The sequence below is a fragment of the Camelina sativa genome, chromosome 3 (assembly GCF_000633955.1).
Source record: "Camelina sativa cultivar DH55 chromosome 3, Cs, whole genome shotgun sequence".
NCBI lineage: Eukaryota > Viridiplantae > Streptophyta > Magnoliopsida > Brassicales > Brassicaceae > Camelina > Camelina sativa.
Window position 1 is genome coordinate 25,813,346 of NC_025687.1, and position 22,612 is coordinate 25,835,957.

General features: G+C 37.6%; 2 protein-coding genes across 2 annotated transcripts; one reads left to right on the plus strand and one right to left on the minus strand.

Annotated features, from left to right (window-relative positions):
- On the plus strand, positions 3,910 to 6,862 carry LOC104778130 (protein CHUP1, chloroplastic). The gene is made up of 4 exons (XM_010502496.2): positions 3,910 to 4,797; positions 4,888 to 4,925; positions 5,094 to 5,858; positions 5,943 to 6,862. Exons 1-4 carry the CDS (start codon positions 4,641 to 4,643, stop codon positions 6,720 to 6,722), a joined length of 1,740 nt encoding a protein of 579 aa, XP_010500798.1. The 5' UTR covers positions 3,910 to 4,640; the 3' UTR covers positions 6,723 to 6,862.
- On the minus strand, positions 12,918 to 14,888 carry LOC104778131 (jacalin-related lectin 43-like). Its single transcript, XM_019243942.1, has 5 exons — positions 14,806 to 14,888; positions 14,392 to 14,622; positions 13,863 to 14,297; positions 13,350 to 13,778; positions 12,918 to 13,254 (listed from the first exon to the last, which is right to left on the minus strand). The coding sequence occupies exons 2-5, from the start codon at positions 14,392 to 14,394 to the stop codon at positions 13,138 to 13,140; spliced, it is 984 nt and encodes a 327-aa protein (XP_019099487.1). The 5' UTR covers positions 14,395 to 14,622; positions 14,806 to 14,888; the 3' UTR covers positions 12,918 to 13,137.

A 22,612-nucleotide genomic window follows, 5' to 3' on the forward strand; every position in this document is an offset into this window, starting at 1 on the left:
GACAGAGTTTACAGCAGAGTTTCTGCGATTTTCTGAGCGCAATGATCTTGGAGAGACAGAAAATCAGAAAGTGGCAAGATACATCAGTGGGTTAAAGAGTTATATTCAAGAGAAGATGCGTTTACAAACTGTATGGACGGTGCAGGAAGCTTCTAGTCTAGCTTTGAAAGCTGAGTTAATAGAGAAATCTCCTCGCAATTTCACTTCCTTCAGAAGATATTCACCTCAGAATAATCTTGAATCAATAGGAGATAAAGAGAAGAGTGCAGTAATAAAGGATACTAACCTTGGGAACAAAGGCTCTGGAAGTTCTAACAATGGTTCTAATAATGCTCAGCAGAATAAAGCACAAATCCAAAAGCAAAGTAACACATATGCGAGACCATCCATCGACAAGTGTTTCCGCTGTTAAGGACAAGGTCACAAATCAAATGTTTGTCCGAGTAGGAGAACTACAGCTTTGCTAGAGGAGGAAGAAGAGAATGAAGAAGAGGATGAATATGCAGGTGTTGAATTTGTTGAAGAAGAATCGAATGAGATGATAAACATTGTACTTGAAAGGGTCTTGTTATCATCTAAGGAAGAAGGACAGCGAAAAAAATTGTTCAGAACAAGGTGTTCAATTAACGACAAAGTTTGCAACTTGATCGTGGATAATGGTAGCACAGAAAACCTAGTTTCTCATAAACTGGTTGAATATCTGAAGTTACCCACAACGCCACTTGAGAAGCCATATGCTTTAGGATGAGTGAGTAAAGGCTCTCGATATCGAGTAACATTGTCTTGTAAGGTTCCGATCTCCATTGGAAAACATTACAAAGAAGAGGTATTGTGTGATGTTCTTGACATGGATGTTTGTCATATCATACTTGGACGTCCTTGGCAGTACGATAATGACATTACATATCGAGGAAGAGATAACGTGTTAATGTTTTCATGGAATGGGCACAAGATTGCTATGGCTCCTGTTTCACACCTTGATCAGAATTCAAGGAAGAAAAATTCTAACTTCTTGGTATTGACGGATAATGAAAGGGAGCTTGGTGAAGCAATAAAATAAACTGAATGTATTTGTCCGGTGGTGATTAAAGGGTTGATGAGTGTGGTAACAGAAGAAGTAACAACTCCAAGAGAAATACTAGAGATTCTACAAGATTTTAAGGAGTTGATTGCAGATGAGTTACCACAAGAACTACCTCCTATGCGTAACATTCAACATCAGATTGATCTTATTCCAGGATCAAGCTTACCAAACCTTCCCCATTACCGTATGAGTCCTAAAGAAAATGAGATTTTAAGGGAACAAATTGAAGATCTGTTAAGGAAAGGGTTCATTCGTGAGAGTATGAGTCCTTGTGCAGTGACAGTCCTTCTTGTTTCTAAGAAAGGAAATCAATGGTGGATGTGTGTAGATAGCAGAGCTATCAACAAGATAACTATCAAGTAGCGTTTCCCTATTCCTAGATTGGACGACATGCTTGACGAGTTAACTGGTTCTAAGGTCTTTTCTAAGATAGATCTTCGCAGTGGATACCATCAGATTCGAATTAGGCCTGGAGATGAATGGAAGACAGCTTTTAAGAGCAAAGATGGATTGTATGAGTGGCTGGTGATGCCATTTGGGCTGTGAAACGCCCCTAGTACTTTCATGTGGCTAATGAACCAAGTTCTTCGTCCGTTTACAGGTTCTTTTGCGGTGGTTTATTTTGATGATATTCTGATCTACAGTAAAACAAAAGAAGATCATTTGGAGCATGTGAGACAGGTGTTGCGGGTCTTAGAAGAGAATAAGTTGTACATTAATCTGAAAAAATGTACATTCAGCACCAATAAGTTGCTCTTCTTGGGTTTTGTTGTTGGAGAAGAAGGAATTCATGTTGACGAAGATAAAGTGAAAGCTATTAGGGATTGGCCTGTCCCAAAATCAGTAAGTGATGTACGCAACTTTCATGGTCTTGCTATCTTCTATATGAGATTTATAAGAGATTTCAGTACTATTACTTCTCCTATTACTGAGTGTTTTAAGAAAGGAAAGTTTCAATGGGGTCTTGAGCAAGAAAAAAGTTTTGATTTAATCAAAGAAAAGCTATGTACTGCACCAGTTCTAGCATTGCCTGATTTTGACAAAGTGTTCCAAATTGAATGTGATGCTAGTGGAGTGGGAATAGGTGCTGTTTTGTCTCAAGAAAAACGACCAATAGCTTTCTTCAGCGAGAAACTGAGTGAAGCTCGACAGAAGTGGAGCACCTATGATCAAGAGTTCTATGCAGTATTTAGAGCCCTAAGACAGTGGGAGCATTATTTGATTCAAAGAGAGCTCATCTTGTTCACTGACCACCAAGCTTTGAAGTTTCTTCACAGCCAAAAGGTGATTAACAAAATGCATGCTCGTTGGGTTAGTTTCCTGCAGAAATTTCCTTTCATAATCCAACATAAGTCAGGTGCTCTTAATAAGGTGGCTGATGCTTTGAGTAGGAGGGCTTCATTGCTAACTACTTTAACACAAGAGATTGTGGGATCATAATCTTAATTTTCACTTTAGCGGTCTTTCCTGCAATCCACAATGCGCAACAAAAAAATTTCTAACTTCTGACTTGACTCATGGAGTCATGGTCGAGAGCAAGTTTTACAATACAACTAAACTTTTACTCACGATCAATACAACTAAACTTTTACTCACGATCAATACAACTAAACTTTTACAACACAAAGTTTGGAAAAAAAAAGAAGAAGAATTTTGCATTTTCGATGAACTTAATAGAAACATGTAGGTTTAAAAAGTAGAGAGAGAAAAAATGAAATGTAGGAGTTTGATCGTTAGATCAAAAGTTGAACGTAACATGCTATGATACAATGATAATGTGATGAGAGACTAAATTATTTTTGGTAAAATGAGAGACTAAAATTGACATAATATGTTATTGCTCTCGTGAAAATGATTTTATATGGTAGATAAACTTAGGGAATGAATTAGCCTAATATAGTTTATAGAATCGTAAATATATATATAAAGATCTCTAGAATATATTAACACTCTCTCTTTGATCATATAGATGAATCTTCTAGATCCTTTCCAAGCTATTCTTAGGGAGCTCATGGCACCGGAATATCGGATGCATCACAGAACGATGAGTTAAAACCATTTGAATAGCTAATATTGTGGTCAAACATTCTATGGTTACATGCCATGCACTGATGCACAAGATATAATTATATAACATTAAATTCACTTGTGCCATGCACAAGTTCTTATCTAGGAGGCTAGGATATAGGATTAAAGGAGACGTTATTGAAGAATAAACTTCTCATGATCTATCTTTCACCAGTATCATTATGCAACCACTAACGAAACCTAGGAGGCAAGGGCTCATTTCGTTCGCCATTTCTTTTGCTTCGGTCCGAATATTTTGGATACAGGAGACTGAGTGAAACACAAACATCAAACTCCAACCAACGGCCAGTTTCATATATCCTTTGACGGAAGAAGACATTCACTCGGATACTTCAGTCTCCACCATCCTTAACAAGAAACCCGGCCACTGTGGGTATTTTTTAAACGTCATGTACTACATAGTCAGTAAACCTCATCATGGTGTCTTCAACATGCATAACGTTGGAGTTAAACTGAAAAGGTTCATAGCTTTTGACATGGGCTGAATTTTTGTTGGGCCAGATTAACTACACATGGACTTGGATTTGGGTCATCAATCTAAATTGTTCTTGTTCTCTTCTAATAGTTTTTTGTTGACTAATGAACATGTCGCACGAGTTAATGACACTGACATGCATCTTTTATTCTTTAGTAGTAGTATAGTAGTAATATCAAATTTAATTTAATAATAAACACACAGCGATACAAAACTGAGTCACACACAACAACACAATAAAGAGCCGGTCTATATGAAATAAATTAAAAAATTATTAAATGATACCCCAAATATGCATCTGGCGATGTTTCGTGATCGACTTCATCAACCCATCCTCTGTTCAATATTTCTCCAACTCATCAAAATTCTCGCCATCAAATCAAAATCAATATCTCTGCTTTCTCAACATCACATTCCGTGGTTAATCATCGGACCACGATATATACCCACCCACTCAAAAGAATCAAAAACCTTTTTTTGTTCTCTCTTTCTCTTAATTGCACCTAGAACCTCTCGTATCTGCTAACCAAACTTACCTCGAGAAAACAAAAAGAAAAACATAATTACCAGTTTATGTTGTTGTTTAATGGCGTTTCTGATGAGTTTCCTTGAATTTAATATGTTGTTCACTTCGGTTACTTTTGTGTTTTGACTTCAGTTTCTAAATAAGACAAAGATTTGATTTTTGTTTGTTTGTTGGGTTTTCTTCCCAAAGTTGTGTTTTTTTTTTCAATCAATCTAAAAGGAAAGGGAGAAAAACAAAATCCAAACTTTTTTCTATTTGATCAGCTCTTTAGTTTCTGTAATGAGTAGATTACTGTTGATCCTTGGTGGGTTATTTGATCCCATCATCAAAGGTTTTGTTTTTTGATTAAAAATCTCAACTTTTTGCAGATGGAGGCAGAGGAAGAAGAAGAAGAGATATGATCTAATAATCTCCTTCTTCCAATTGTTAATTATTTTTGGGGACGGTGGGTTTTTTAGTTGGCAGTCATGATCATTACCAAATGCAAAAGAGACATAAACCTGTTTGTGCTTCAATTAGGAGCAGCTCTCGCCGTATCTTTTGCTGGATTTTTCTTTTCTCGATTTAGAAAGAATACAAAAAGAATCGGACCCACTCTGCCTCCTCTTTCACCTCAATCTTCTGGTTTGTGTTTCTGTCTTTGTATATACCATTTTGATTGATTTATGCAGTCAATGAGTCTAATTCGTAAAGAGTGTTTTGTTGAATTTTCAGATAAGGGATACAGTGACTGTTCCAACAGATCCAATGATGTAAGTATAATATAGTTTGTGGTGGAAGTTACTATTTATAGCCTTGTGATTTATAATCTGTAGATTGTTCATTTGGCCTCTGGTTTGTTTAGTTACATTTAGTTGTGGTCAATAGTGTTTGCTGTTACTGAAATTTTGATCTGCTTCTGTTTTTTGTTTGGTCGGTAGAGAGGAGATGTTGACTCTAAGAAGAGTAATGAAGAGACTGTAGTTTGTTTATCGCCACGAAAGGAATGTGATCTTGATGAAAAAGATGTGTTTTTATTACCGGAGTTTGAAGAGGAAGTGAAAAAGTTAGATTTGTTGGTCTCTGATGACTGTGAAACGCCGCGGTCGGATATAACTGTTCCGTTAGCATTTCCGAGCGAAGAGGAAGCTGATCATGAGAATGAGATTAACCGGTTGAGGAACACGGTGAGAGCGCTCCGTGAGAGAGAGAGGTGTCTTGAGGATAAGTTGTTAGAATACTACAGCCTCAAGGAGCAGCAAAAGATTGCAATGGAACTGAGAAGTAGATTGAAACTAAACCAGATGGAGACTAAAGTTTTCAATCTCAAGATCAAGTCTTTGCAAGCCGAGAACGAGAAACTCAAGGCTCAGTGTTCTGAGCATTTTAAATTTTTGTTGGAGCTGGATAAGGCTAAGTCTGAGGTTCATGTTCTTAAGAAGAAACTGAACGTTAATACCCAACAACACGTAGAGCAGATTTTGTCACTTAAGGAACGAGTGATGAGGCTTCAAGAAGAAGAGATCAAAGCTATTTTACCTGATCCGGAAGCTGATAAGATGATGCAGAGGTTAAGGGATTTGGAAGGTGAGATCAACGAGCTTCAGGATTCCAACATGAAATTACAGTTTGAGAATTTCGAACTTGCTGAGAAGCTGGAGTCTGTTCAAATCATAGCAAATTCAAAGCTTGAGGACCCGGAAGAGGTATGTTTCGAATTTACATCCTCAAATTCTTGCAGTTGCCTCAAAATGTTGAATCATGTTTCCGAATTTTTTGTATGTTTGTAGATTGAGACATTACGAGAAGATGGTAACCGTTTGAGGAGTGAAAACGAAGAGCTGAAAAAGGAAGTGGAGCAGCTTCAAGGGGATCGATGCACTGACCTCGAGGAGCTTGTTTATCTCAGATGGATAAACGCTTGTTTAAGATATGAGCTAAGGACTTACCAGCCTCCTCCGGGTAAAACTGTTGCTAGGGATCTTAGTACTACTTTAAGTCCTACTTCAGAAGTGAAAGCTAAGCAGCTGATCCTCGAGTACGCACATAGCGAAGGGCATGAAGAAGATAATACTGATTATGATCGATGGTCGTCTTCCCAGGAAGAGTCATCAATGATCACTGACTCAATGTTTTTAGATGATTCTTCTGTTGACACTTTGTTTGCGACAAAAACAAAAAAGTCAGGGAAGAAGAAGCTTATGCATAAGTTGATGAAGATTTTACACGGTAAAGATAGTACTCCAGACCGTAAGAAGAGAGCTGGTTCTTCAGAACCGAGCAGCTCAAACACAGGTGTTCACTCAACTCCTAGGCAGCAGCTTAGAACAACACAGTCAATGGACTTCCAAATGTTGATGCTTGGCAGAAACGAGGAAGAGGACTTCAAGAATCACATTAAGATGCTGCGTCGTAAGAGCGAAGCAGCAGACTCTTTCACTTATGGAGAAGAAAATTGTTTGGAATCCGATCAAAACGGGAAAAAAGAGCTGATTAAATATGCGGATGCGCTTACGAAATCTCGCTCCACAAAGAAACTGCATAAGAAATCTGTGTCCTTCTTTTTCTAAAAGTAAGTAGAAACACTAACTACTTTACTCTGTAACACTCATTGCCTAAAGCTACATATATGTGTGTATAGATTATAGGTCAAACAAAGTTTGTAAATTTTCTGAACCAAACATTAAATGAGTGTAACGAGAATGACCTACGTGTGGGCGTGTGGTGGGAGTAAAACATAAGATTTGTCTTATTACATGAGATTATTCTTAGAAGAAATAAAATTTTGTCTTATTACATGAGATTGTCGCTTAAATTAACATAGGAGACAAACGTGTGGACGTGTGGTGGGAGTAAAACATAAGTCAGATGATCAGACTTAGGTGGACTCCGATTTGATGAAGCATGTTGCTGGATTTTCCATGGAAACCAACGATCTTGTGATCAGCCTTTTGGAGTATGAAGCCAGATGTTGTAACGAGTCCAAAAGGTGGAGAGGTTTGTTTATTGGTCTTGAACTTAAGCATGGTGATAACTCCGGATTTATTATCATAAGTACCCTCCACTGTTGTGATATATTCACTTGGATAATTCAGCTCAAACTGCATAAGAAATAAAGGAAGAGTTAAGAGTAGTAATAAATCAATCACAGATTTGAAATTAGGGAAGTTGAATCAATGACCTCTTGGATTCCAATTTGGGTCTTGTTCCCATGATCCTCTCCGAAGACCAGTTGGTCGTTTTTGTAGTAAATAAACTTGATGAAGGAAACAGCGTTCTGGCTAAGTCTAATGTAGATCCTTCTAACACCATCATCCCAAGAAGCTCCTCCATCTCCACCCTTTGCTTCTCTAGTATATTTTCATCAGGAGGAGTAGGAAATGGACGATAATATGCTCCAAGATCTTTAAGGTTAGCAGATCCAGCCCATCCATAGAACCCAACAATAGCATTACCTTTCTTCTCAAGTACAAATTTGGTAACATCATCAGACTTTCTATCAAACGAAATGGTTCTACCTTTTGATGTTTTTGTGAGATTCGGTCCAGTTCCGCGTGATGGGCCAGAGACAAGCCTATTGGGCCTTGGATGAAAGAAAGGCCCATGTTCTAGGACTTTCTCTGTAACGGTCGAATGAAGCCAGTCAACACTCTGTTCTTTTCCTGTTGCTGAAGCGTACGGTGTCCTTTGTTACGCTGGCAAGGATAAGGTTTGACACCTAAGTTTACCACCTAGCAAGGGTGCATCATCAGGATATATATATATATATATATATAGGTAAAGAGTGAGGTTGCGGCTAAGATAAGAGTGAGCATTACAAGGTTGGAGAAATTTACAGAGATTGAGAGAAAGAGAGAACTCACCTTCTTCTTTACTCGGTTCTATAGGCTTTACTTTCTGGGTTTACCTTGTAATCGGTTATCAACATTCTATAAAACCTTGTGAGCTGGTTTGAAAGCTCACCAAGACGTACCTTAGTCACATTGACCTTGGGAACTTGTAAATCGTGTGTCGTCTTCTCTTCTTTCTGCTTCTCTTTTCTTCTTCTACAAACAACAACAAACACAAAAGATAAGCATTCTCAATCGGTTCAAGAAGTTAAAACTCTTACAAGTGGTATCAGAGCTACGGTTTCAAGAATAAAAGGTATTGTTTTCTGTCTTAACCTAAAGGAGTCGGAAGGTCTAGATTCAGCAAGTATAGGATCCTTACTTGGTTTCTGAGTCTAGAAAGGTGTTCTGGAACTCTAGTTGCATATCTGGTTGTGAGTCGGGTTGTTTAAGGTTGGTTCTGTGAGGGTGTTGTTCGGTTATCTTCACTAGCTAGGTTCTGATTAAATCTAGTCAAGGTAGGATAGATGGAACCCACTCATAGTAAGTTTGAAGTGGATAAGTTTGATGGGGAAGGTGATTTCTCCATATGGAAGCATCGGATGTTGGGACAACTTGAGTTATTCGGTCTACTATCAGTTTTAAAGATCGAAGAAACATCTGGGATAGAGAAAGAAGATGAGTCAGACCCAAAGTGAATAGCTAAGGATAGAAGGGTCAGAAATCTGATAGGTATGAGCATGACTGATATGGTGTTAAGGAAGATAATGAAGAACAAGTCAGCACAAGGGATGTGGGATGAGTTAGAGTCACAATATCAAGACAAATCACTGCCAAACCGATTCTATCTAAAGCAGCGGTTTTACAGCTTCAGAATGGATGAAGACAAGAACTTAGACAAGAATCTGGACGTGTTTAATAAACTCGTTTCAGATTTGGCAAGTCTTGAGGTGAAGCTAAATGATGAGGTTCAGTCTGTTATTCTTCTGAACAGTCTACCATCACATTTTGCACAGCTGGTTCATACGTTGAAGTACAGAGGAGGAAAAGAAACTATCACTCTAATGGAGATAGTTCAGTCAGCCTACTCAGTAGAAACAGAACTGAAACAAAAAGGTAACTACTTAACAAAGACAAGCGGTGAAGGTCTCTTTGTTCAGCAGAAACCAAAGTTTGAGAAGAAAGGAAATGCCAAAGCGAAACAACAAAACAAAGGAAAGGAGAAGGTTAAAACCAAGAAGACATGTTGGGTTTGTGGAGCTGAGGGACATTTTGAGAAGGATTGTCCGAAGAAAGGCCAAGCGGAAGCTGGTGTTGGACAAGGTATTGACTCGGAGCCTATGGTGTTAACTGCTTCAGAAACACAAGTGCGAAGCGGGTGGATTCTTGATTCAGGCTGCTCATATCATTTAACATACATAAAGGATTTAATGTATGATCTAGAAGAGATAGACGGGGGGAAGATCTTAATGGGAAATGATTCTTACTGCGAGATCACGGCTATAGGGAAAGTTAAGATTGTTAACTATGACAATACCATTGTCATTCTAACAAAGGTCAGATACTCACCAACTGCTAAGAGAAATCTGATATCTCTTGGACAACTGGAGTCACAAGGTTGTCGGTTTCAGTCAAGAGATTTCAGATTGATAGTTTTCAGTGGAGAAAAAGAAGCACTAGCAGGTGACTATAAGGATACTCTCTATATCCTAGATGGAAAAGCAGTAATTGAGCAGGCAAATGCAGCAATCAAGGGTGGAGATAAGACTATGCTTTGGCATAGCAGGTTAGGACACTTAAGTGAGAAGAGTTTACAACTACTGGCTAAGAAGGAGATGATCAATACCAAAGACATCTCGGAATTAAAAGAGTGTGAGCATTGCATTTTGGGAAAATGTCACAAGCTATCCTACAAAACTGGAAAACATACATCAAAGGACAAGTTGGAGTATGTTCACTTAGACCTTTGGCGATCTCCAAATGTCACCCCAAGCTTGTCAAAATGTCAGTACTACATTTCGTTTGTAGATGACTTCTCAAGAAAGGTATGGATCTATTTCTTAAGAACTAAAGATGAAGCATTCAACAAGTTTGTGGAGTGGAAAGCGTATGTTGAAAATCAGAGTGGAAAGAAGCTTAAGACCTTAAGAACCGACAACAGCCTAGAGTATTGCAACAGATTGTTCGAAGATCACTGCAAGGCTCTTGGTATTCAGAGGCACAAGACGTGTCCATACACCCCTCAACAAAACGGAATTGCAGAGAGACTAAACAGAACCATACTAGAGAAGTTCAGGAGCTTATTGAGTGAAACCGGCTTAAACGAGACGTTTTGGGCAGAAGCAACATCAACTGTGGTGTATATGATAAACATAACACCATCCACTCCTCTAAATTTTGAAGTGCCTGAGCAAGTTTGGACAGGGTCAAAACCAGACTATGATCATATGAAGAGGTTTGGATGTTTGGTGTACTACCATGTGGATCAAGGAAAACTTAAGCCTAGGGCTAAGAAAGGAATCTTCATGGGATACCCACAAGGAGTTAAAGGCTACACGATATGGAGTCAAGAGGAAAGGAAATGTGGCATAAGCAGAGATGTCACATTCTGGGAAAACACCCTTTACAAGGATGTGATAAGAAAGGAATCGACAGGAAAGGAAAAGGTTGATGTTGTCTTATCAGAAGAAATCCGAGAAGGTGAAGTGTCAAGGGAACAGGGTGAATCTTCAGCTGGAGGTGGAGCTCATCATGAGACAGAAGCTAAGAAGGATTCAAGTAAAGGACTTGAGTTAACAAGATCACCGTCAAACTTAGAAACCTATCTTCTGACCAGAGATAGAGAAAGAAGAGTTATCAAACCACCAAGCAGATTCAATGATTGTGATGTGGCAGCTTATGCTCTTACCATGGCAGAACTAATTGAGATTGAAGAACCAAAGACTTTTCAGGAAGCCATGGAGAGCAAACATAAGGAAGAATGGAGTGGAGGAGCTGATGAAGAGATGGCCTCACATGATAAGAATCAGACTTGGAGACTGATTGAAAGACCAGAAGGACAGAAGGTTATAGGGTGCAAATGGGTGTTCAAACTAAAACCAGGAGTAAAGGGAGTAGAAGAACCAAGGTTCAAGGCATAATTGGTGGCGAAGGGATATGCTCAGGTCGAAGGGATTGATTACAATGAGGTCTTCTCTCCGGTAGTCAAACACACCACCATCAGACGGATGCTATCGATTGTTGTCAACAGAGATCTAGAACTGGAACAGTTAGATGTCAAGACAACTTTCTTGCACGGAAAACTTGAGAAAATGATTCTTATGGAACAACCAGAAGGATATAATCAAGGAAATAACAAAGTGTGTTTGCTCCAGAAGTCTCTCTACGGTTTGAAACAGTCTCCAAGACAGTGGAATTTGAGGTTTGATAGATTCATGAAGGATCAGGGATTCATCAGAAGTGAATATGATCCGTGTGTTTACTTTAAGTGTTATGGGAAAGAAGAGTATATATAGTTACTGCTCTATGTGGATAATATGCTTGTGGCGGCTAAAGAACTTGAAGAAATCAAAAAGGTTAAAGAAATGCTAAGCACCGAGTTTGATATGAAGGATTTGGGACCAGCAAAAAGAATTTTGGGGATGGACATCATCAGAGATAGAAAGAAAAGGACTCTGATTCTGTCTCAAAAGGACTACATTGAAAAGATTCTAAGAGGTTTTGGTGTAACCAATTCTTATCCAGTTCAGATTCCGATGGGATGTCATTTCAAACTCTCTAGTACCTCTACAGAAGACAAACCAGAAATGGAGTTCAAGATGAGAGGCGTACCTTATTCAAGCGCTGTGGGAAGCATTATGTACGCAATGGTTTGGTCGTGACCAGACATTGCTCATGTTGTTGGCCTGGTTAGTCGGTTTATGAGCTCTCCTAACTCACAACATTGGGAAGCAGTTAATTGGATACTAAGGTATCTAAGTACAAGTTCAGACTGTCAGTTAACTTTCAGAAGATCTAACGAGTTTGAAGTAGTAGGATTCTGCGACAGTGATTACGCGACTGACCTGGACAGAAGAAGGTCAATCACCAGCTATGCTTTCCAAGTCGAAGGTAACACAATGAGTTGGCGATCTGGCCTGCAAAAGATTGTAGCTATGTCATCGATAGAAGCCGAATACATGGCACTAGCAGAGGCGGCAAAGGAAGTTTTATGGCTTAAGAGAATTACCAGTGAGTTGAGATTTCCTCAGAAGACTACAGAGATCTTCTGCGATTCACAAAGCGCCATCTGCTTAGCCAAGAACAATGTCTTCCATGAGAGGATGAAGCACATCCAGATACGGTATCACTTCATCAGAGATGTGATTGCAGAAGGAGATCTGGTTGTGACTAAGATTGATACCAAGATCAATCCAGCCGACATCCTCACCAAATCAGTACCAGTACAGAAGTTTGAGGATGGTAGGAGTGATCTGAGAGTACTCAGACACTGAATCTAGCTCGGAGCGAGCTAGGGCTTCGACTGAAGTGTCGAAGGATCCGAAAGGACAAAAGAGATGTTCTTCGGGTGTTATGTCGGAAAAAGATCGAGGTGGAGAATGTGAGATTCGGTCCAGTTCCGCGTGATGGGCCAGAGACAAGCCTATTGGGCCTTGGATGAAAGAAAGGCCCATGTTCTAGGACTTTCTCTGTAACGGTAGGATGAAGCCAGTCAACACTCTGTTCTTGTCCTGTTGCTGAAGCGTACGGTGTCCTTTGTTACGCTGGCAAGGATAAGGTTTGATTCACCTAAGTTTACGACCTGGCAAGGGTGCATCATCAGGATATATATATATAGGTAAAGAGTGAGGTTGCGGCTAAGATAAGAGTGAGCATTACAAGGTTGGAGAGATTTACAGAGATTAGGAGAAAGAGAGAACTCACCTTCTTCTTTACTCGGTTTTATAGGCTATGTGTTACTTCTTGGGTTTACCTTGTAATCGGTTATCAACATTCTATAAAACCTTGTGAGCTGGTTTGTAAGCTCACCAAGACGTAACTTGGTCACATTGACCTTGGGAACTTGTAAATCGTGTGTCGTCTTCTCTTCTTTCTGCTTCTCTTTTCTTCTTCTACAAACAATAACAAACACAAAAGATAAGCATTCTCAATCGGTTCAAGAAGTTAAAACTCTTACAGTTTTGATTGTCAACGACCGAATATCCGTATCGGAATCAGTACTCATAGTCCCTTCCACAGATGTGATCAGTTCATTTGGATAGTCCAGCACAAACTGCAATCAAAACAATATAGTATATTTATCTATGCACGGTCTAAGAATATTCATTATATTTAGACGACTTAATTAAAAGGGAATCGTATTGTGACCTCTTTTTCGTTTTCAACATAATACCGACGATGAGTCTTTTCCACTTTGCCGTTATTAACGTACTCCAGCCTGATACACTTTATGTTCCAGTCCCTTGTATCATCGACGTAGACCTTTCTTATGCCATCATTATTAGAGCCATCGTCCCAGAATAAACCTTTAGTTAGACCTTGGCATTTCAATTTATTAGGAGTTTGAGTTGTGAAATATACTCCAAGAGAGTTTAGGTTCTTCCCTGCATATCCATGAAACCCAATTATCTTATATCCACTGGCTTCAAGTGTAAACTTCCTACCCTTTTCATACCCCATAATATCAAATGTCTGCATGTTAGTTTTGAATTGAAGTCCTTGAATGACTCCAGACACATCGTAGTAGTAACCCTCCACAGATACTAGATATTCGTCATTGCGATGGTTAATCTCAAACTGCAAAAGTTTAAAAATTTGGGAAATCAAAAACAAAACTTACAACATTCAAAATAAGGTTAATATATATACTTGAATACATACTGTCTGTGTGAAACCTCTGCTAGAGACACCATGGGTGGACCCATTTTCTAGCACTTTTCTATCCTTGACATAGTCAAACTTGATGAACTGAATGCCTTCAAAACCACCTCGTACATGAATCTTTGATACATTGTCATGGTCTGATCCATCATCCCACTCTTTGCCTCCCTTACGTCCTTTCTCATCCAGTCTTATAGGAGTGATCCAAGTTAAATATGCTCCAAGAGAGCAAACATGAGAACGATCAGACCCGTGAAGTCCAATTATCTTCTTCCCTGTGACTGCCAGCGTAAACTTAGTACCCTTTTCTTTAAATCCAAAGAGTTCAGAAGTCCTGAAATTTGTTTTGAATTGAAGTGCTGTAATACCAACAGGCTCAGCGTAGTAACCATCAACAGATTCTAGGTGTTCATTTCTTAGATGGTCAATCTCAAACTGCATCAAATTTGTTTAAACAAAAATTCAGAAACTGATCAGCATTCTCCATAGTGAACACAAAGAAATTAGTTTTAAATTTGTCAAGCCATACCATCTGTGTGCATTGTGCAACCACGATACATCAAACCATGGAATGATCCTTCTTTCTGTATTCCACTCTTGACATAGTCACAATAAATATAACGTATGCCTTTCTCTCCAAGTCCTATATATATCTTTGTTACGTCATCATGGTCAGGACCGTCATCCCAATTATATTTGTTTATCATGATCCCTCTTGCGGCCAACCTTTCGGTCATCTCGGGTGGATGTCAATCTTGAGCTGTACAAGAAGGGTTTCATAGTCAATATCTAGCATCAAACCCACGTACTATCTAATATATAATAACTGTCATGGACATATTTCTTGTTCTACAGTTTTTAATAACATGCTCGTTACAATAACAAAACGTACTTTATATAAGATCTTAGTGCTAAAACATTCATATAAATAAATATAGCTGACCTTGATTGGAGCAACTGAGCGAGAGAGAATTAATGAACAGAGCTATGTAGATTGGGCTGTAAGTTGAGGGTTGGAGCCTCGGAGGTGTCTCTTTATATACAAGTTTTGGCTCTCTTACGTCAAAAAGTTTATATTACTATATATAATGAGTCTTGGTTCGCCAGTCTGCATTTTATATTTCAACTTGCTAAAAAGTATTGAATGTAAATGATAAATTTAAAGACCACCTGAGGTCTTCCGCGAGATGCCAATTTTATTTTGGCTTTATCATAACATGGAGACAAAATTACTACGACACTGCATATATCCTAATTAACGTTAGATAATCAAAACAATTTAATTAACTGTCGTACGTTTTCTATATGATAATAATTTCCGAAGTTTTAATTTTGATGTTATCTTCTTACCTACGAAAAGAAGAAAAATTTAAACGTTATATCAATCAACTAGGATGGTCTGTGTTTGAATGACAAAACTCATGGCTATTTTCCATCCTGAGTTTTGAAAAGTCTTCAAATATGATGTACATTGTAGTAATATTTCTGGATATATTTCGAAACAGTGTTATATATTGAATGGAATAATATTATATCAATCAATTAAGATGGTCTGTGTCACTGTGTGATTTGTAATCAAATACATTGAAAACAAAAACTACTCTTCTCGGAAAATAGGTGACATCTATTTTTTTTTTTTTTTTTATAAATAATACACAAAACATTACTATGATAAAAAAGATATCAAAACTCAAATTCGTGAAATATTTGATTGAATATTGTATACCCAAAAATATTTGATTGAACTGTTTCAAACATGTTATTCTTTTTTTTTTTTTTTCTTTTGGCCTCATTTCAAACATGTTATTCGATGAGAAAAATCTAAATATTTGTATTTGTACAAAAAAAAAAATACAAAAATTCTAGAAACCTATATTCGCTCCGCTCCGGTTTACTTTCTTGATGTTCGAACTTTTGTATTGCTGCTGAGGAACCGAGTCGTCTCTACTACAGAATCTACCAGTTGTTTTTTGCTGAATACGAGAATCGGCCATAACGAAGAAAAGTTTAATGACATCATAAAGCAGAGAAACCGAGAATGTGATTTTCTTGCAGCTCAGGGAAGAAGCTCAACGCTTGCTGCGAAGCATTGGAACTCGAATATGGGAAAACTTATTGCCTATGCATGATATTGTCTAGTGACATGTTTAGTCACCATAGGAGACATCCAATGGTACGTACTAGAATACTACAAGATAACGAGATTAGTAAAAAAACCAAGATCATACTTGGCTTTTCTAGTAAACCCTACGATTTTGTGACCCTCCTTGTGGAGTACGAAACATGGCTCTTTTGTTTGGCTTCAATTGAAGCATTCGTAAAACTTCAGATTCACTTCCATCTACTTTACCATATCTACCCTCCACTGATATCAAAGTATTCACTTGGATATTCCAGCTCGAATAAATGCAAAACCAAAAAATTTCCAAAAATTATGTTAATCAAGTACACTACAGCAAAAAGTTCATGAAGGAAAAAAACCCAAAAGGAATATTCAAAGTTTCAACTCAAAATAAAATTGAAATAAATGAAGTGATCCATGTCCCTATTACTTTAAAAGTGAAACTCTCAATTAAAAATCACCTCTTCGACTCCAAGTAGTGTCTTGCTCCCATGACCATCTCCAACAATCACCTGATAGTCCGTACCATATATATATATATATATATATAGAAACTTGAGGAATGCGACACCAGTGTTGTTGTGTCTTGAGTTCTGTATTGATCGTTTTCACATCATCGGACATCGAAATTACCATGCGTTACAAGAAGAAAGTAAATTCGCCACCATCGTGGTCAAGAGTTTTTAATATTTTATTTTAAAAGAAAATTAATAGCAACAAAAAAAATAGCGACAACAATTTGTTCTTGTCCCCACAGATGGAGTCCAACTGTCTAAATTTAGGAAACTGGCATAACTAATTATACTACTACATGAAAACAATCAATTTGCAATGGAAGAAATTATCGCAAGTTCCTCGCAAATGAACAATCTCAAGATATTTGCGAGATACTAAATTTTCTCGCAAATCACGTTTCGCAAATTGGCAAAAAGTGTAAATTCCTCGCAAAATTTGCAAGGAAATTTATTTGTCACAATCCCATGCACTTTACGAGAAAGAATATTCATCTCAAATATTGATTTCCAACAAAAACTCAAAGATTACCAAAGTTTTCTAGCTTGTTTGATGAACAAGCTAGTAGTGTTTGTTAAGAACAATTGAGCATTGGATCATAACTTTCGTCTTACTAGATGAGATTGTGGCTTAAACAACATACAAAAGATAAATGTGTTGCTATAAAGAAAAAGAAAATAAGATAAATGTGTGGTAAGAGTAGAAGAATTAGATAAATGTGTTGTGAATTTAGAAGAAGAGTGTAGAAACCCGAATGTTGTTCTTGAAGCTTCAAAGCAAGATGAGTGAAACACTTAAAGCTTCTTGTTGTACAGCTGAGCATCTCTATTAAGAACACATATAAGTCACAACCCCATACACTTTCTTATTGACAGAAATCATTTTAAAGTTCATAAGATCCACACATATTAAAAAAAACAAAACAGAGAATCAGGAAATAAAAACAGAGGAGAAACGAATCAAAGACATTGAAAAAATAGGAGGAGAACGTTTTGTTTTAAGTCATATAAATATGATCAGGAGTCGGTGATGGGGAGCACGTGGATGCCAAGTTGATGAAGCATGCTACTTGATTTCCCATGGAACCCCACGATCTTGTGACCTTCCTTGTGGAGTACGAAGCTTGGGTCATCATCGAGTCCGATAAATTCAAAATAATCAGTTAAAAATGAGAAGTTATATAAACAAAAATGAAAACTGAAGAAAATAGTGGATATATATAAGGCAATGCATAAAATGATGGTATTCTTTAAAATCAAACCTAAGTAATTATGTTCATACACCATAGAACCTAAAACAAAATATTGATCAACCCAAATAAAAAATATAAACAAATTGAAAACCAAATAAAAATAGAAAATGGTTTCATACTTTTAAAGTAAAAACTAAAACCAAACTAATTTATGATAGACTAATTTAAAAATATCGAAGATTTATAATATATATAAGATAATTGTTGTATAGTTTGCTTTTTGAAAAATTTTCAACATTGTTACAAAAATATATTTCTTCTATTTTTTAGTTTTAGCATCTAATATATTTCATAATGAAATCATACACCATAGAACCTAAAAAAAAATACTGATCAACCCAACTAAAAAATATAAACAAATTAATACCAAATCAAAATAGTAAATGGTTTCATACTTTTAAAGTAAAAATTGTTGGGGCTGATAAAAAAATATTGAGTCTTTTAAAGTACAAATTGTTAGATTCAAACATAGAAATTAAACCTAAGAATTCAAACTTATAAATTTAATTTAGTGTTGGTATAGTTCCGAGATAAAACCAACGACAGCTGATAAAAGGTAGCTATAGATTATTGGGGCTACATTTGTTTCTGATTAAAGAAGGGAGGAAGAAAATGTTGATGATTTTTTTTTGGTTTTATGGGTTTGTAGTTAATTGAGTCAAATTATAGTTAATTAAGTCCAAAAAAAGAAAATACAGGTGTCAGAAATATAGCAGCAAGGCAAGTGTCATCTCCTTAGCAAAAGTTCAAAAAAACCTTATAATAAAATATATATATACCCTTTCCAGCCAACGATCAACACTAGTTCTAAGTTGAAGGAAGACGATCAAGTTTTGGTGAAAAATAAGCAAATGCGATTATTATCTAAACGTAATAAGTAACATTTTGATACTCGATGCTCTACATTTTAAAAAACATGCTCATTACGTTTGCAAAAATTTAGATAATTAAGATATTAGAGCTTTGAAACATTGATGTAAATAAAAGCACCATAAAGAGAGAACTGACCTATTATAGTCAGAGGAGAGAGACACACAGCTGATTGAACTGAGAGGCTATGTTGATCTATAAGCAAAAGGTTGAAGTTGTGTCTATTTTATAGGGCTTTCACCATAAAAGAAAATGCAGAATTAGAAATATTTTTTAAAAAGATTAAATTAAAAACTAATATTGACAACTAATTAGTTAAAACTAAAATCAATTAAAATCCTTGGTCTTTTTTAGAGCCACATAATAAATCAACTTACATTAATTAATTAAAATTAAAAACTCCAAAAGGTGACATCAATATATTTGAGCTTACACTCCAAAAGGTGTGTGTAGTTTTTTAGCAAGAAAATACGTACGGATGTTATGACAACATAGGATGAAAACTAAAGAAAAGTCGTAAAAGAGATTTTAAAACTTGATAATCTTCAAATCCGATCCTGCAGTGGAAGAAGGCCATCATCTAGAAAATTTATCAACTTTGTCAAATCCTTTGCAATCGGTCTTAAACACAACATCGAGATATGAGAGAGAAATAAGGCACTTCATCGCCCGCAAGAATGACTCAAAACTCCGTGTCAAGCAGTGACAAACAACGCCGAGAAATTTTCAAACCAAGCTTAAGAATACGATCATTCAAACAAAATGACACGGTAATATCCCGGAAAGCCTGGTTATATATGACTTGAGGTGTCCTTGTAATTAAAGAGAATTGAAAAAATATTGAGTTGAAAAGTTTTTACTTCTTGTGATCATTTGTGCTTATGTTTTCTTATTAGTTAATAAGGTTTTTATTATATAAAAAATGATTTTTTTATTAGACAACACTAAACAGAAATGATTTTATGCCAATGCCTTAACATAACTTATATATTGAAGTCCTTAACATAACAGACACAAATAATTCACGGTTAATGGCCCCTGCCACACATCCGGGCAAAGCCCATAACCCAAATGGAATGACAGCTTTGTTTTTCCAGAAGGCATGGCAGATTGTTAAGGTGAATCTAGTCTCAATGGTTAATCAATTTTTCGACAAGGGAGTTTTTGATAAGAGTTTAAATCGGACGCATATCTCTCTCATCCCCAAGGTGGCGAAACCGACTCGGATGGCAGAGTTGCGTCCGATTAGTTTGTGCAATGTAGGATATAAGATCATCTCAAAGGTCTTATGTCAACGGCATAAGCGGTTATTACCTGGTCTAATCTCAGAGACTCAATCCGCATTTGTTCCAGGTCGGTTGATTTCGGATAATATCCTGATCGCTCAGGAGATGTTTCATGGTTTGCGTACTAATAACTCGTGTAAGGGTAAGTTTATGGCTATAAAGACGGATATGAGTAAGGCGTATGATAGAGTGGAATGGGGTTTTGTCGAGGCTCTGTTACGGAAGATGGGTTTTGCGAATAAATGGATTTCGTGCCTAATGTTCTGTGTCTCTTCAGTTGAATATAGAGTTCTTCTCAATGGTCAACCTAATGGATTGATAGCCCCAGAGAGGGGTTTACGACAGGGTGACCCGCTTTCTCCTTACATTTTTATCTCATGTACGGAGGTTTTGATTGCCAATATTTGGAAGGCGGAGGAAGAAAAGAAGATTACGGTATAAAGCTGGCAAATAAATGACCGCCAGTCACACATTTGTTGGTTGCGGATAACAGTCTCTTTTTCTGAAAGGTTGATAGGGATCAATGTGGGGTTGTTTTGGATATTTTAAAGCAATATGAGGCGGCCTCGGGACATCAAATAAATTTTGAGAAATCTTCAATTCAGTTCGGCCATAAGGTCGACGAGTTGGCTAAGGCGGATATTAGAAAGTTCTCGAGATAACCAATTTGGGTGGCATGGGGTCGTATTTAGGTCTTCCCGAGAGTTTGGGGCGGGGTCCAAACGCAGGTTTTCTCTTTTTTTAGGGATCGGTTGCAGAACCGGACAACTGGCTGGTCAACGAAACTGTTGTCAAAAGGAGGGAAGGAGATGATGATTAAATCAGTTGCGACCGCTGTACCGACTTTTGTGATGTCTTGTTTTCGGTTACCAAAGACAATTACATCCTAACTAACGAGTGCTGTGGCAAACTTTGGGTGGAGTTCTAATGGCCATTCTGGTGGTATGCATTGGACAGCTTGGGAGAAACTTTGTTGTAGCAAGCAATTGGGTGGTTTGGGCTTCAGGAGTGTTGATGATTTTAATACGGCTTTGTTGGCTAAGCAGTTATGGAGGTTGATGGATTATCCGGACTCATTGTTTGCTAGGGTTTTTAAGAATAGGTATTACCGAAATTCAAATCCTATGGAACTGATACTAGGATTTTTGTGTGTCCTAGCAGGTTCAATTAACCTTATGTATTGTAGTACTTAAGGTGTCAATCCAAATGGGATGTTGCTAGCAATCAAGATGCAATCAAGAAATCACAAGTTAAGCCAAATCAAAAAGAGTGTTTTTATGTCTAACAATCCTAGAGTGATCAGAATGCAAAACGAAATTGAATCACAGAACTAGAAACGAAAATGTGTGACAAGAAGCGAACAAGAATAAGTGAAACCGAAAATGATTCTAAGCATGAACAAACGAAACAGTCCTAAGGATGGGAATAATTGATGTCGGTGGAGTATCCTAGTCTACAGAGTGTTTAACATGCCACAAGCAAACTATCTCTAAACAATGAACATCACAACTTAGCTAATCCAATCTCTTGGCAAAAGCTACTCAGACTCAACCACTTTCATACCTAGCTTTCACTAGAGAAACATGGTCGAGCAGGCATGACAAACAAGTTCATTCACGTCAACAAACATCCTAGACAACTAATCTCTTAGGCTAGGAACGTAAGTCTCTGGCACTGGTTGGTCAGACATTTCATCAAACACCTTTTGGGTGTGGAAATGTCTCAAACCTAGTTCCAATTGATCAGAGAGAAACTAGTAATTCTAACACTAGTCCAGAAGAGAATCATACAAATCAAAGCTTAAACACCCTACATCCTAAGATCCTCCACCTAGTCTATCCCATCCCCAAGAACTCTAACACTACTCAGATTCGGAAATCATCACCAAAGATACAAATCCAGAAAACATTGAACGAAGCATAATAAGATAGATAGAAATGAGAAGTACAACGTTGTAGAAGAAATCAAATGCAACTGCAAAAACTAAATGGATCAAAAGATATCTGGATACAAAGTCTCCAAACGTTTTCGGTGGCTAGGTAAAACCTTAAAAAAAAAGAGATAAAAGATAAGATGTCCAGCCAAGGCTTAACAAAAAGTATTTATAGTAGTCCAACATGGAAAACCCAAGAACTTAAAACGACAAGGTAGGGAGTCGGTTTTGGGAATCTCCTGAAGCGTGTAAGACGGAACGTCTTCCTGACATGTGCGAACGAGTCGGTGTGCGTCCAATCCTCGATTGGTATATGAAAGTTTCTCGAATGGTGTGAGTGAAGTGGCTCGAGCGTGGTCGGTGAAAACGGCTCGAGCGTAGTCGGTGAAAGTGGCTCAAGCGTGGTCGGTGAAAGTGGCTCGAGCTGGGTGTATACACATCCACTAAAACGATGATAACTCTTGAACCACACCTCCGATTGGCTTAAAATAAACGGCATTGGAAAGATGATTCAATTCTGCACAACTTTGGTGAAGACGTCGAAAGCTAAATCCCAATGGAGTGGAACGGTTCGAACGGAGTGGCTCGATCGAGCGGATGAGACTGGCTCGAGAGATGGTTCTGGGAGTGTTGTGAGATTGGCTCGAGAGAGGGTGCCGAGAGTGTTGTGAAATAGGCTCGAGAGAGGGTTCCGGGAGTGTTGTTAGATTGGCTCGATTGGTGCAGCTCAACTGGTGACCTGAGAGTGGCTCGGTCGGACCTCTGGAGAGCTTG

Bases quoted from the DNA above. Each gene is read 5' to 3' on its own strand.
- LOC104778130 (XM_010502496.2), top strand. From the start codon at position 4,641: ATGATCATTACCAAATGCAAAAGAGACATAAACCTGTTTGTGCTTCAA. The intron at 4,926-5,093 runs GTAAGTATAATA...TTTGGTCGGTAG, and splicing joins GTTCCAACAGATCCAATGAT to AGAGGAGATGTTGACTCTAA. The intron at 5,859-5,942 runs GTATGTTTCGAA...GTATGTTTGTAG, and splicing joins AGCTTGAGGACCCGGAAGAG to ATTGAGACATTACGAGAAGA.
- LOC104778131 (XM_019243942.1), bottom strand. The intron at 13,779-13,862 runs GTATGTATTCAA...AAACTTTTGCAG, and splicing joins GCAGAGGTTTCACACAGACA to TTTGAGATTAACCATCGCAA. The intron at 13,255-13,349 runs GTCACAATACGA...TTTTGATTGCAG, and splicing joins ATGTTGAAAACGAAAAAGAG to TTTGTGCTGGACTATCCAAA.